The sequence below is a fragment of the Bos taurus genome, chromosome 1 (genome assembly GCF_002263795.3).
Source record: "Bos taurus isolate L1 Dominette 01449 registration number 42190680 breed Hereford chromosome 1, ARS-UCD2.0, whole genome shotgun sequence".
Lineage (NCBI taxonomy): Eukaryota > Metazoa > Chordata > Mammalia > Artiodactyla > Bovidae > Bos > Bos taurus.
This window is the reverse complement of record NC_037328.1, coordinates 147,054,406-147,070,537: the sequence shown is the minus strand read 5'-3', so window position 1 is coordinate 147,070,537 and position 16,132 is coordinate 147,054,406. Positions and strand designations below refer to the sequence as shown.

The 16,132-nt window shown below is 43.2% G+C and overlaps 1 protein-coding gene across 7 annotated transcripts in view; it reads left to right on the top strand.

The window, feature by feature from the left end:
* The window catches only part of RUNX1 (RUNX family transcription factor 1), a 273,689-nt gene that overhangs the window by 174,186 nt on the left and 83,371 nt on the right, over window positions 1-16,132 (top strand). For all 7 annotated transcript variants that reach the window (XM_024989859.2, XM_005202080.5, XM_059884951.1 and 4 more), the window contains 2 exons: window positions 571-824; window positions 7,315-7,471. In XM_024989859.2, coding sequence (XP_024845627.1) covers window positions 571-824; window positions 7,315-7,471 — 411 coding nt within the window. The remainder of the gene's footprint in view (window positions 1-570; window positions 825-7,314; window positions 7,472-16,132) is intronic.

Below are 16,132 nucleotides of genomic sequence, written 5' to 3'. Positions count from 1 at the left end.
AGTTTTGCATGAATAAAAAGTGGCGCCGTATTTGAAAACACTCGTATATTTTCTGTTGTGTTTGGACTTTAGACAAAACTCACCTGGGGGGGGAAAAAAAAAAAGAACTGACAGGCAATTAACTACTGGAACTTCCAAATCCTGTATTTGCTGGTCCTTCTGCTCTCCGCATAAACAGTTTAGGAAGTGTATGGGGATTTTTACCTCCGGGTACTTCTGTAACAGCCAAAGACTGAAACTTCAAGCTCTCAAAGCAAGACTCAGAAGATAGGGTCCCTTGGCACTTGACTTTGGATTCTGGTCGCCCACTTTTTAAAGCACTAAGTGGTCGGTGCCCAGGTCTGAGCTGAGGCCGATCGTCAGAACTAGAACTTTTTCCGCCTACCTGGACTGTTCGTAACTTAGTCTCCCCCCTCTCCCCCAGCCACCTTGCAGCAATAAAGGCCCCTGAACTTGTATGTTGGTCTCCCGGGAGCTGCTTGCTGAAGATCCGCGCCCCTGTCGCCGTCTGGTAGGAGCTGTTTGCAGGGTCCTAACTCAATCGGCTTGTTGTGATGCGTATCCCCGTAGATGCCAGCACGAGCCGCCGCTTCACGCCGCCTTCCACCGCGCTGAGCCCGGGCAAGATGAGCGAGGCGCTGCCGCTGGGCGCCCCGGACGCCGGCGCCGCCCTAGCCGGCAAGCTGAGGAGCGGCGACCGCAGCATGGTGGACGTGCTGGCCGACCACCCGGGCGAGCTGGTGCGCACCGACAGCCCCAACTTCCTCTGCTCCGTGCTGCCCACGCACTGGCGCTGCAACAAGACCCTGCCCATCGCTTTCAAGGTAACTCGGGCCGGAGCGGGTGGCGGGAGGACAGGCAGAGGCCGGTCGATCGCCGGGGCGATCAGGGAAGGGCCGTGGCCAGGCAGGCGGGGCTGGGTTCTAGAAAGGGGCCGGCGCGGAGGCCCGTGGTCCACCCCTCTGCGCTCCGCACTCGGGGGATGCTGCGTTGCCGTGGCGACCCTCGGTGGGGCCGGGGGTGGGGCCGATGGTGGAGGGGTCCCGCTTCAGTAGGCCGCCGAGGCCTCCGGGGGACGGTTGAAAAAATTAAGGGTGCCCTCCCCCAAAGACGTCCACGGAGGGCCGGCGGGACCTCCTCCCCGGGCAGCGGTCCTTCGCTTTGATCCAAAGTAGGAAAAGTACCCGGCCGGAACCCAGCCCTTCTGAGGAAAGCATCAGGAAATAAAATTGAGATACTTTGATATACCTTTGGATCCAGGAAAAGAAACTTGACAAGGAAAACTCTCAGGGCTTTTCCCCTCATCCACCCCCTCTTTAACAGCACTGTAGGAATTAGCAAGTTCAAAGTCCACGGCGGACTCTGTTAAATTTGCAAAAGTTTTCGGAGGAGTGTTTTTTCTGTTGTTTTGTTTTGAGCTTCTAGCCTATTCCTGACAGAAGCCGCAAGTAGCGAATCCTGTTTCTTTTCCGGGAACCCTCTTGAATGTTATCGCCGGCTCACCTAGCTTGAAGCCCCGGGTCAGCGAAAGGAGGCATAGCGGGCTGCCGTGAGCCTGGGGGTCTCATCCGCCTGCTTTGCTGTTTGAGGGGAGGGGGACGGTGACGTGGACCAGGAAACTTCAGCCTTTTAGTTTCAAAGGTCCGCGTTCACTTTTCACCCCTCATCTTGCGCTAGCTTTCAGCTGTCTTGAAAAACCTTGGCCTTCAAAGGGGCTATATAAACAACCCCGGGCGTTTTTAAACAACCGTCCCACCACCCCTGGCAGCAAACAGAAGACGTTTCATTTCGGCGGTAGGGATTCAGTTCTTCTGTCTTGGGTGGGTTGAAGAAGGGGCAGCTTTTTAAATACAATCAGTGCTGTCATTTCCTGTTCTTTTAAAGGGGCTAAGGTAGGCAAGGGGTGGGGGTGGAAGCTATAAAGATCATCTACTCTTTTTATTCTTAAAAAAATAAAATAAAATCTGGCTACATAATTGTCCTCTTTAAGGGGAGATTAAAGTTTTTTATGGTTCCAAGCCTGGGATGGATTTCTAGCTAGTTACAATGAATAAATGTTCACTTTTTAAAACACAAGTTAACTATCGGAGTTCTTTATTGTTACGCTTTAGACACCTTCCAAACTTAGATTATGGTTTTTAAAACAAACAAAAAGTGCAGTTGGCTGCCTGTATAGAGTTGCCTCAATTTTCTGAAAGAAGGAGTTTTTGAGGAGGATAGAAAGGACGATGAGTCTGAGCAGCTGCTGGACTCTTTCCTGTCTCTTCCTCCACCTCTACAGATTTGGGTTGGGAGCTCATTTCAATTTTAAATCACTCTAATCCCTGTATATAAAAGGACTCAGCAGGCAGACCTCCTCGGCTCTGACGGGGATGGGCCCCGGGTCACTTGCAGATAAGTGCAGAGGGGAGGAGACAGGCTGATAATCAACCCGAGGGTCCTTTAAACCAGGTGCTACAGACACACCACGGGAGTGTGGGTTCTCAGAGATCTGTGGCTTCCTTTGGGCGAAGTCATAGTCTCCTCGGCTAGGGAACCCACACCCCAAATACTAACTGATTAAGAATCTGAAGGAGTTAGGGCCAGGTCATTTCTCAAGCCACCCCATGAAAGTATTTCCTTCTAAAAAGAATGGAAAAAAGGGGGGAAAAAATCACGTAAATTGCTTTCCTGAGCCGTCAGGGAATTCCCTTTAGCAGAAATCTTAATAACCCTAGAGGTTTCCTTTTTAAAATGACTTCTGACAATTCACTGTTTTAAAAAGATCTGTTTTACTGAGTGATCATTTCTAGGTTCAAGATCAAGGTATAAACCTCTTGAAAAAAGTTAAAGTGGATCTTGACAACTTTGGGGGCAAAGGAAAGGACAGTAGAGGAATCAGGCCGCTTGGTGAACAATCTGTCGCCACTCCAGTCCCCAGGAAGAGGGGCCTCTTTCTAAAGGAGACCTGCTCACCGCCTAACGGAAGAAGCAGACAAAACTGCCAGTGAGGGAACAAGCACAAAGATTAGGAATAAAGCAAGCTAAACTTTTGTGTCCCTGACTCCACTCTGTACTCATCTTGCACTACTTACCTCCCAAGCACTTGCTATAGAAATTAGTACTTTAGAATTTGGATTTTATGTAAGCCCCAGACAACCTCTTTAAGAAGGTAAGCACTAAAGAATTACTACGATCCCCCATACTAAGGAGGAGAAAATGTAAAACCATGATAAAGTCTGATGGTATTGATGAGAAGGAGCACTGAAATGATTCTTTAGGCATCTTCTGAATATGTGTAAATCCTCTGCTTTAATCTTTGAAACTAAAGGGAGATTTAAAGGTGTGAGTTTTCCCTTAAAATAGATGAAAACCATCCTAATTGCTTATCCTGGGCCCTAAAATATCCCCCACGCCCCCGTGTCTCTGGTGAAATTGCCTTTATTTTTTAGCTTAGAAGAGATCCCTATTTTACTACAGAGAAAAGTCTTAAATTTGCTACCTGTTACTCATTAATTACCGAAGCAGTCAAAAAAAGCTGTTCGGATGACTTAGGATGTGTTTTTTAAAACTGTAATATTAAAGTTTATTTAGGCCCTGGTACACCAGAGTCCGAAGGCATAAACATGCCTTCAGCAAGTTGAGAGGCCTTGGACGCTGATAGTAATATTCTTTTCATAAGAAAGAAAGAAGTAACGTTTCTGTTGGTGAGATCATGGTCTCCTAGCTATGCAGTAAATGTCATCTCAGCTGAATGCTAAGTTCCACCCCTCAACTTTCTTTAAAACACTGGAAATTTAAGGGATTTGAAATAAATGAATTGTGACTATAATTTCAGCCTAACTAGAGTTGGTTTAAAATGCCAGTTTCAGCCGTGAACAGGCTGACCAAGAGCAGTGTGGGAAGGTTCTGTAATATAGAAGAGGCTTGATATTTTGCCCAACTTCCTGATACTTTAAAAACAGAGAAGTTAAAAAAAAAAAAAAAAGAGATATCCTTTGGCCAGCAAGTCTCTTCTTGTCTGTTTGGTCTGTGTTAAAATGTAAACGTTTGTGTTTCCTTACCTATTGTTTATAGCTTTTCATTCCAGTTGTTTCTTTTATTCTGTTTGAAGTTAGATTAAAAAAAAAATTCTCTGCATATTGCCTATCAGTGATAAAATCTATATCAAATTAACAGAAATGTTAGTTTTTAAGTTAAAAATATTTTTCTAGTCTAAGAATGCTTGCTAACAATTAGATGATATTCTTTATTAGTGTAGTTTTCCTGGATTTAATTCTTTCCCTCCTCCTCACCAAAAAAAATCTATAAAAGGCCAAGTAAATGATCTTTGAGCCCCGAAATATCTTTGACTCCTGCTTCAGTTTGAAAAAAGGGAAAAGAAGATAAACTCCTAATTTCTTTAGTCTTAAATTCCAGCATCAACAACTTTTTCTTGTTTAGCCACCATGATTATTTTACTCTGTATTTTTGTTTGGTGACTGCCTCATGAATTTGCCACATTACTGATGAGGATAGTTTGGAAAGATGAGTGAGGCACCGACATGGAGCACTATGAGAGGGGCCAGTGGGAGGAAGATGATTTAGAATACATTTTGGTAGTTATAAAACAAGATTTATTTATTTTAAGCTCTTTAACCAACAATGAGTTATTCAGTTTGAAAACCATGCAGTTGATCCGGTCCCTGTATACTTACTTACTGAATGTGGAATTAAAACAGAGACGCCAGGTCATCACAGGGAGATGGGGATGAGGAAGTAAAAATATGTTTTCAAGGAGGACATTTCAACATTGTGCGCTAATTTTACAGAGGGAAGTGAAAACAGTTGGGGGGGGAAACAGACTGGGGGTGGATTTTTAAGAGACCGAAAAGAGCAGAATAAAGCAAGTCTACTTCATGGCAATAGAAAAAACGGTAACAAGAACTACATAACTGATCAAGGAGATTTATTTCAATAATGGTTTTGAAACAAAAGGGAATTGTCATATTACTGCTCTTAATTTAACAGCAACAAACGTACTTATAATGGGCTCTAACTACCTAATTAGAGGGTGCTTGGGGAAGAAATAGCTGTGCTTTTAAATTTCCTTTATAGAAAACATGTCCAACATTTGGATGGAAAGGACTGGAAAGAAAGATAAGAGTGCAAGTTGGATAAAATAGGTGAGGTACATGCCTGCCTATTGCTATAAGAATTGAGTCTCCTGGTACAGTCCTGGGGTCAGAAAGATGCCTACCTCTTATAGTGAGTTGGTTCAATTTCCCCGTCATAGTCCTTAGAATCCAACAGCTGAAGCGCCTTAGGAAATAAAAGGAATAAACGGTCAACTGGATGACATGAGAAAGGGTGATGACTAAGCAGGCAATGAAGATGAGAATTTAGAGAAACATGGCTTTTCTGTCATAGAAGGGGGCCTATGGCAGCCTTATATGCAGACAGAAAAAGAGGACTGAAATATAGGTGTTACCCCTGCAAAAATTATGTATCAAATATTAGGTAAAAATGGGGAAGTGGAAAACAGGAGGAGGAATAACCACTGTGGAATGCTTTACTAACACAACTCAAAAATAAAACCCTATACCCACTAGCAATCACTCCTGATTCCTCTCTCCCTCAGCCCCCGACAACCCGTCATCTAGTTTCTATGTCTGTGGATGTGCATATTTTAGATTATTCGTATAAATGCAGTCGTACAATACATGAACCTCTTGTGAATGGCTTCTTTCTCTTAGTGTACTGTTTCAAAGGTTCATCTATGTGGTAGCATGTATCAGAACTTTATTCCCTTTTGTGATGAGATAATATCAATTGTATGGATCTATCACAGTTTTAAAGTCCATTATCAGTTTATGGACATTGGGTTATGGAATACTTTATCTTTGTAATAAATTTATTGTAATAAGTTTAAAAAATATAAAATGAAATAACCCCCCCTATCGATTATAAAATTGGAATGATGAGCACACATTTCACTAGTCACTGAGAAAATACCAATCAGGGGTATTGCAAGTGATAGGAGATCGTGATCACGAGTAGAACTGATTTTGATTTGAAATTCTACGACCACTTTAGAAAACACAAACAATGGAATTTAGAAGGATCAAATGTCCATTTCCCAAGAAATGGATATTCCTACATGAAGCATCGTTGGCCATGCGTTTTGCCTTAAAATTCCTGTTTTTTTAAAAAATTACCTAAGTGTCAAAATATTTATTTACTAATTTACTTTACTAGTCCTGATAGGAAATCCATTTCCATTCAGGTACATTGAAGGAATTCTTCTTCAACATCATCTGGGTTTGGAAAAAAATCTCAGTTATCTATCAGGTCCATGTTAAGACATCTCTGGGACTCACAGAATAAAAATGTGTTGAAATTTTGCTCCTGAAATCAGAGCAGCACATCAAAGTGAGCACCCCTCTTCTCTGAGGTCTATTGATTTTGTAGTTAGTATTATGTTTCTGGTGTTTTTCTCTTGCATACTGCAATTCAGTGCTAATGAAAAGCAAAATCATAGAATTAAGTAGGGACAATAAGGATGAACTAATTGTGAAGGGAGAGTGTAAGTCATTTACGAATATTCAGCAATTCAGTGGAAGCAATCAGATTTAATTTTAGCAGAAGTTTAAACACCTCAAAGGCAAAATCAACCCTCTTAGGCCTATTGGTAGAGGTCTGGACAAATGAAAAATGGGTTAGGCTATAAACTTACAAAAAAACAAGACATTGTGTTTCTCAAATATGGAGAATTAAGAAGCGATGATTGTATTCATAAGAAGCCATAGCTTTTCAAAACCCTTGCTATAGTGAGCCTTATTCCAGCCATGTCCTGTGACCTTATGTGGCTTTATTAGGTGAATGTTTTATGATTTAAATATCTATAATTTTACATGTGTGTGTGTGTACGTGCGTGCGTGTTCTTAGTCACTCAGTCGTGTCCAACTCTTTGCGACCCCATAGACTGTAGCCCATCAGGCTCCTATGTCTGTGGAATTCTGCAGGCAAGAATACTGGAGTGTGTTGCCATTCCCTTCTCCAGGGGATCTTCCCCACTCAGAAATCAAACCTGGGACTCCCGCACTGCAGGCAGATTCTTTACTGTCTGAGCCACCAAGGAAGCCCATAATTTTACATAGTGGAATTTAAAGTAAATCTTCCCATTAATAGCTTTTCTGTTGTTTTAATTTATGATATAAGTTATGATTTAGTTTGCTATTCCTTTGCAAACTAAAAAGCATCACAATATCTGTTCAGTTTTAGAACAGTTACACAAATGACGTCAAAGTTTCTAACATACCTGATGTCTGTGTTTGTCCCTTGATGGGTGTTTAGGTGGTGGCTCTGGGGGACGTTCCGGATGGCACTCTGGTGACCGTGATGGCAGGCAATGATGAAAACTACTCAGCTGAACTGAGAAATGCAACTGCGGCCATGAAAAACCAAGTTGCGAGATTCAATGACCTCAGGTTTGTCGGTCGGAGTGGAAGAGGTATGTATCTGTCAGAACTGAACTTGAAACACCCAGTATTTACATGGCAACAAACCCAGATTTCAAAACATCTAGAAGTTTCTGTGATGGGATTCCCTAGAAGCATAGTCATTTCTTCCCATTATTGTTGCTATGTCAACCTTGTTATTTAATATATAATGTTTCTAACAGAATCTGGCTTTACATTATTGTTTTCTGTTATTGAACTGGTTTAAGACTGATTTGAAGCAGATAAGACATGAATCGCAAATTCCAAGAAAACCTCTCAGATCTTTACTAAAATGTAAAAGTATAAAACGTGCCATCATGGAAGCTAAGATCATACAACTGGGGTTCTCTCTTTGATAATTTTCAGAAATCTCTTTACTGGAAGCCTTTAACTTCTGGTCCATGTGCTATAAGTGACCGAGTTTCACATGATCACTTCTAGTAATTTTAAGGGTTATATAGTAGATGATTATTCCGTATGTTTCAAAGAAGCACTTTTTATGGTGAAATATGAAGAAATAGTGTTAGTAACATTCTGATTTGGTGATTCTGATGGTAACGTGACTTTCCTATATATAATTTGGATGGCTTATTATTATCTGTAGGGAGGGGCTGGGCCCAGTTAATATTTTAGGTACTAATAATACCAAAGATTGAAGTCTCCCGAGAAATTGTTATATCAGTGTGCTTCTATGTGTAGTTTTCTTTCTCCATACATGTTATCAAAATATTCAACCGGAAAGAGAAATCTTGGCTTGTAATCTCCTCTGGCTTCCAGTCATTTTCAAATATTGTGTTTTCTTTATATTGTAAGAACCTTGGTCCTGTTTTATAAATAGCAGTAAGTACTGTTTGTTTAACTGAAGGAGGTAAGATAGTTTGTTTTGAAAATTGCATTTTTGTGATGCAGTGTTGAATAAGCTTATGAATAAAAGTTATTGTGAGTATGATAAAAAATGACATAGAAAATACCTAAATAACAGTAGATGACTCGTTTTGAAAAAAAGTAAAAGTACAACCAACAGACAGTTAAACAGAAGAGTAATCATTAGTCTTTATAAAGGCATTTGAAAATCTGTGTTCTTGGGGAATTTGATTAGTCAGAGAGGAAAGGGAGTAAAGGCATGTTGCTTTTTTTGGCTGTTGTGTTTGTGTTATCCTGGCTGTCTGGGGAATTTTAAAAACAGAATCATAGGTGGAGAAAAATTTTTTAAACTTATAACATGGTTGAAAATGTTTGTTTATAGCACTATGTTAATAGTAGGCTAAGGCCAAGAAAATTATATCCACTTATTGAAAGCATGAATGATGTTATAAGGTATAAAGGCACAAGGTCGTCTATGGGTTCACTGGTTATATTAAAAGTCCTTGCCTTTCAGTAAATGGAGTTCCCATTGTGGTTCAGAGATACATGTTTAGAAAACATCTCGGAGGTTTCAGATGAGTAGCTGGCAGAGTGGGTGAGAAGCCAATAAAACACAAAGGCCCGGCCGTCTGGTCCAGTAACCATCTCAATTCAATTCCTGTGGATTTCTGTTCCTGAGAAACCATAGCTGAGGATCACTGGGTTATGTTTCCAGAGGAAGTAGTATTACATCGTGTGCATCTGTGTAGGTCTATGAGTTGGGTTTTGGTTATGCAAGTTCTGGGAACTCTTCAGTGGTCCATGCCATCTTCCCCTAAGAAGTGCAATAAGTGGCCTTCCCGCAAGGGCCAGGAGGCTGCTGATGATAAAGAAGGACATGCTGAAAGCAGCCTGCTTTCTGTGCTGGCGTTTCTCATCCCTCACTGGCCGTGTCTGTTTTGAGTGGGTGACTAAGAGGAGCTTGTGTTGACTTGGGGAACAGTGAACTGTTTCCCCAAGGTGTGGATTGTTTGCGTTCGGCTGCCTGATTAGTGCCAGGATGCCTTTGAGTCTGCAAAGTGGAATAGCTGCAACCAAGGCTGGGCTGTCTTCTGATGGTGTGGAATGAGACACTTAACTGAAATGCTGCAAATATGAACAGTATCTGTTTTGACCAGGCTCTGCTTCCCATGTGTGCTAATAAGCGATCCAAAACAGAGGAACCCCAAAATAAATGTTGTACCCAATTAGTTACCCTGTATGTTGTCAGTCTTGAGTGATTTTTTTTTTTTTTTTTGGTTAAGTACTACAAGACAAAATGAGCTGTCGAAAGGCCCAGTTTGACTCTGACTGGTAATTTCTCTCCATAATCGTAAAATACAACTTTATTTTACTCTTTCAAGTCTTGAGTGTCAACATCAGCGCCTGCCAGGTTTTTTCTTTTTCGTTTTTTGCAATTTGCTTCTCATTATGAAGGGAGCGGATGACTTTCCCTCATTTTAACAATTAGCCTTAATCTCCCTTGCGGAATCTCATCCTTTTAAAAGTTTCATAATGTTTTATTAAGTGATCTTAAGACTATCCCCTATTTTGTTTTCTGGTTTTGAAAATGTGTCTGAAAATACAACACTGGCATCACCACACCACGCTGGGGCCGGGAAGGTCCTGGCCGCTGGCTCATCCGAACATTTCAACGCCAGTTTCCCATTCTGTGTAAAGCCAGTGGTCTGATGAGTTTTCTCAAAGCGGCCTGGTACTCCCTTCTAAATAAAGGGTAGAAAAAGAAACTCCCTTTTCTTTTCTCAGCCTTCAGTCCCTAGGGATTGTAAAAGCTCCTAGAAATTGTCAGAGGTGGAACATGGAAGGGTTTTTCTCTTTTCCACAAAACCAATCTGCCTGGGTGCTGGCTCGGGTCCAGGATCGCGGTTCCTAACCTCGGGTTCAGCCTGCAACTGGGAAAACCTGCCCATCCGGCTTTGAAGGCCTCACTGACAACCCTGGCCCCTAAAAAATACTGGTGAAGGCTGTAGCCGTCTGGGCCTTCCTCCTTCCTTTCTTTTCTGTCCCTGACAACTTAAATCTCTCCTTCAGGGCTATCTCACCCTGGGAATTTTCTCCCTTTGATTCAGTATCACCATGTAGATCCACCATTCCTTTACAATGGAAGGCGAGATAGTAGATCCCAGGAGAGGGGGTTGTTGTTCAGAACTGTTCACACCTAAACACGCGCCCTGGGGACTATCCCTTACCTCCAGAAAAATCCAAGTTCAGGATCAGGGGGAGCTGTTCTTTGGTGACGTTCATTAGTGGCAGCTCACATAGCTTCCATCCGCCGTTGAAGCAGGTGCTATGGATATTTTCAGTTATAAGAAATTGTATCACGGCTGCAGTCGAGAGACGTTGGAGACATTTTAGCGATGAAATCCGTGAGTGCTTTCTCCCCTGTTGGAGTACTTAATCAGTTGGAAAGGAATAGATCAGTCAGGGAATACGGCCTTAGTTAATTCATTTTAGAACCAAAGAGGAAATCTACCAGACGTATTATCTATCGTATCGTAAATGGGGGAAGAGAATCCACTGCAGATTTCCTTCTGATTTTTCTAAGATTGAGATTTTTAATTTTCGGAACATCCAGGAATCATTTTGAAAATCCTTGAAAGCCTTCTCCCCAGGGGTGGGGGAATGCATGTATGCACTCACACACCCAGTTTCTTGTACAGGCTGCTGAAGCTCCTTTATGGAACTTCTGGGGATCGCATGGACCTGCTCTCCCCCAAGGCAAGAATCTGTGAATCTGGAACTTTTCCTTGACCGTGGAGGGCCAGCCTAGCATGGTGCTGCACGCTATAGATAACCAGAAAATGAGGAAATAAATGAACACATGAGTTAGACATTCTTGCTCCCTGTGCTGTTTTGGTTACACCTGCTTTTATTGTATCCAGGGCCTGGTTTGCATAATTAGGAAAGGAGATCCCATTCAAACTACTGGTCCAGACCTTTAAGACGCCTGCAGGTATACACACAGATGGTCCCTTGCAAAGGAGAAGGGCTTATTTTGTCATTGAAGGGGCAACCTCCTCTCTAGTGAGTGCCTGGCCACCTGGCTACAGACCTGCAATTCGAATTCCCAACCAGCCCAGCAAGGCCACAGGGTTCCCCCACCATCCATTAGGACCGGGTTTAATTTCTTGGTGGAAATTTCTGTTTATGTTGACCTCCATGGCAATTTTAATCTTGCCCACTTTCCAAATAGTACCCTTCTCAACCCTTTTATAAAATGAAATTCCTTCCTCATGTTCTTGCTGTGGACGACTTCCCAGACATAATATTTACCCTGCCACAATCAGGGCGGTTGTACATTTGTGTAATGTTCGTTACTGAAGGATTTTCATTCTTAAGGTATTTGACTATATTCGCAGAACAGGATGGGGAGGCTGCCTTTCAGATGAGTGAAAGACTGGTTGAAGCAAAGGTACATGCAGGAAAGGCTAGAGTGTACCGGTATTCTAAACAAAGCGAGACGTGTCCTTATGGAGTGGTTATTACTAAGAAATGGTCTGGATGACTCACAATATCATCATCAGATCCCAGTCCTTCTCTGTTTTATCACAGACTCATATAATAGGGGGAGGAAAATTGATCTGACAATCCCAGCGTTGTTTCGTGGATAACATTCAAGATAATCAGTTGGCAGTCAGACCTCCTGGAGAGAATACAAGGAAAAGACATGGGTTGTATTAAAATCACCTCTCCCATTACCACCCCCGTCCCCTGGGTTTTTTTGGATTGCTACAGATCTACCTTTTAAAATGATAATATATACACTGAGATCTGTTTTCACACTTCCAGGTGGGCAAACACGGATAGGAAAAGACTCAGCCTCTGATACGTGCAGCCTCAGGCAGCCCAAGCAAATAACACCTTTTGATGGCAGGTGGAAAGCTGGTGTCCATGATCTGATGCAGAGTTTGTCTCTAGAGATCAGTTTTCTCATTCCGTTTCACATTTGCCCAAGAAAGAGTAACATTTCTTCAAAGCAAGTTGCTGCCTACCACCCAGCAGTTCCTGTCCTGCTTGGTGTCGTGGCAAAGACCAAGGAGGAGAGCTTTCTTGAAAAATGCTTGTGCCTGGAACACGTAGCTTTGCGACTGATCTCTTCATGGTTTTCTTGCTGATTTTATGAAGTGCCAGGTATTGTTGATAGTGTTAGACAGCTTTTTTAAGTTGAGGTTATTTGTATGAACAATATTTAAGAGTTGATGGGCAGAAGCTGGACTCTGTCCACCACTCCCATCCCCCACACCTCCCATCCCACCCCTGCAAACCCCTTCCTTGTCAGCCCGCATTATAGACATAAACAGTGATCCAGCCAATGGCTCCAGTGCTGCACTGGTTCTAATAAATCAGTTTTGTATTTTCTTTTGTGCTGGTTGGAGAGGGGCAAGAGAGGGTGGAGAAGACTGGTCATGGAAGAACATATTCTGTTTCCTTTTCTTTATTATTTTTAAAGAAAAATGACTTGCTGAAAAGAGAGATGGTATACTGCCTGATGACTGTTTTCTTTCTGTTGGTGGTTATAAAACATTGTCAAATCAGAAAGGGGTTGTTTATGAATAACCATGTACTGTTAGTATGGAAGGGTTATGTAGTTTTGAAGGATCTATTGGACTTTGAGTCACAAGGCGGGGGTGTGTGTGTGTGTTGTATGTGTGTGTGTGTACTTCCACTGAAAAGACTTCCTGGACCAAATTATCTTTGAGGACTAAATCCACACTAATAACATCTCATCTGAAGCCCCCAAAAAGCAATGAACAGAAATTAATAAGTGAGCAGTGTAGCTTTAATGAGCTGCCTATGAATGAATACTTTCAAAGGTTTCTGGTTGTATCAATTCCGTCTCAGGGCGTGGGGGATGAATTGCTGCTCTTTAAGATTTTTATGTTTATGAACATGCATTAGTGGACTTCCAGCAACACTTACCCTCTGTCATTGGTCCTGATGCAAGTACCGTATTCAACAGAGATGTATTATTTTGTCCACGTTGAGAACAAAGCTTTCCATGGCATTCCTGTTGGCACTGATTTGAGATTCTGGCACATTCTCGTCTCTATTAGGCTATATCAGGCAGTGTATCCCATTTAGAAACTCTATTTTGTCACTGAACTTCTTCCATCACCAAGGGTTTCAGGTTGTTGAAGACCTAAAAATCGTAAGGTGATCCCAGCAACCTCCTTCAGGAGACCCTGTGGCCATCCTGTCAGTGGACACAGAATGCGTTTCCTCTGGTTTCCTTGGTGAGTAAGCTTTCATGTAGGAACCACTTACACTGTTTTTCTTGAAGACGGAAGTACATTTCCTGTCTATTTCTCACCTTGAGTGAATCCCTACTTTTACCTTGAGATTTCAGAGCATCATTAAGGCCGTCAGTTCAGCTCAGTCGCTCAGTGGTGTCCAACTTTTGGCGACCCCTTGGACTGCAACACATCAGGCTTCCCTACCCATCACCATCTCCCAGAGCTTGCTCAAACTCGTGTCCATCAAGTCGGTGATGCCATCCAACCATCTCATCCTCTGTGGTCTCCTTCTCCTCCTGTCTTCAATCTTTCCCAGCATCAGGGTCTTTTCCAATGAGTCAGTTCTTCGCATCAGGTGGCCAAAGTATTGGAGCTTCAGCATCAGTCCTTCCAATGAATATTCAGGACTGATTTCCTTTAGGATGGACTGGTTTGATCTCCTGCAGTCCAAGGGACTCTCAAGAGTCTTCTCCAACACCACAGTTAAAAAGAATGTAGGTGCAGCCTAGTCTGCAGAGCTGTGCCTCCTCCACCCCCAGCCCCACCCCCAGCCTCCCATCCAAGGACTCTCCTGGATCTGGTGAATGGGAGGTCTGGCCAGCACCCTCCTGCTGGTGGTGTGTGGCCTTAACTGAGTCACCTTGTGCAAACAAAGGAGACTTCCTTGGTGCAAACAAAGGCAGTGCACAGGAATATGGGCGTTTGAGCACAGTTGGTGATCTGTGTGCTTATCAGATCTCAGCAGAGGAGGCAAGGTGGGATAGGCCTGTTTGGAGGTGGAAGTGCTCCAGGTTGCTCCAGGCATTGATTTGGGGTTTTTAGAGATGTTTTTCCTTGATTCCATTTGAAATCACTGTACAGAGTATAGTCACTGTCTGTCTGTCTGTCTATAATGAATGAGAAACAGTTTAAACTCATATCCTAACACAGCTTTCACCTCTTTAAATGGGTGTGTTTCCAGTACCTACGACCTGGGGTCGGTCCAGACATTTTTCTGCTTTCCCCATCTCGTTTGAAACCTCAGGGCTGGTTAGAGCTGGTAGATCTTATCTGTGTATCTGCTTATCACTTTTCATGGTGGTCTCCCACAGTGGGTCCCCACATTTGGCAATATCTTCAAACATTTTTGGTTGTGTCCCACCCCGGGGTGGGAGAGCAGAGGCCATTCCTCAGTGCGTAGGACAGCCCTACCGTGCAGAGCATTAGTCACGCCGTCAAGACTGAGAAACCCTGCGCTGGCCTCTCACACTGATCATGATCAGTGGTAATGTGTCCTCTTTTTTTCCTAGCACTTTCTGCCTCTTTACAAAATTTATGAATTAATCAGAAAGTTCACACAGAATTTTAAAAAGTAGAGGACATCACTAAATATGAAAGTCTATTTCTAAATATCAAAATATACTAGAGTTCTGTATACACAGAACTGCACCATCTCCACATTTCCTGGGTTGGGGGGGGTGTGTGGCTTCCAGAAAAAGAGACTGCAGGTGGAGGGGGGTCTCTCCATTGCAGGTGGAGGAGGGAGGCAGGAAAATCTCTTCCTGGAGGACTGCCCCCCTCCTTTCAGTCTCTCCCTTAGGAATGTCATGCAGGTGCAGGTCCGTGGGGACCGTCAAAAGCCGTGAAAGTGCACAGCTGGCTTCTCAGTGCCTGTGCCTATCCATCAGGCACCAGTCAGGGGCAGAGAGCCACTCATCCAGAAACGTGAATTGATGTGAGTGCACAGCGTCCACGTGAACTACAAGGCGCTGAAAGCAAGGTCCTGGTGTGCGTCGCTGACTGATACCTTACAGAGACGGAAAAGGAGTCGGTTTGCACACCTTGCGGAGACGCAGGGACGGATAGAGGCTGACTTGCCATCCATCCCTGGGAAGCCCTGGTTAGCTGCCAAAAGGCTATCTTCACAGGGACCACAGGCAGACAGAAAGCTGGGTTCTTCCGGAGCTTTCTCCTGCCACCTCCATGTTGGTTCTGCCATCACTTGTTTGCTAAAAGAAGATTCAGCGAAAGATGGCTTAAAAAAAGGTCTGGAAAAAAAAAAAAAAAGAGTCCTCTGGCATTCTCATTGAAATCATGTTGGTGTCTTCTACGGGAGGAATTTTCTCTTTTTTTAAATTTATTTTTAACTGGAGGATAATTGCTTTACAATGTTGTATTGGTTTCTGCTATGCAACCGTGAGAATAGGCCATCAGTATACATATGTCCCCTCTGTCTTGAGCCTCCCTCCCGCCCGCTTACGCTGCCCCTCTAGGTTTTCCCGGAGCACGGGGTTGAGCTCCCTGTGTTATACAGCAGCCTCCTGCTAGCTATCTGTTTCATGCCTGGTGATGCATATGTTTCAGTGCTACCATTTTAGTCCATCCCACCCTCTCCTTCCCCCGCTGTGTCCACAAGGGCGTTCTTTATGTCTGCATCTCTATTCCTGCCCTGCAAATAGGATCATCAAGGACCGTTTTTCTCAATTCCGTATGTATGCGTTCATGTATACTGTTTTTCTGACTTGACTTCACTCCATGTAGCAGGCTGTAGGTTCA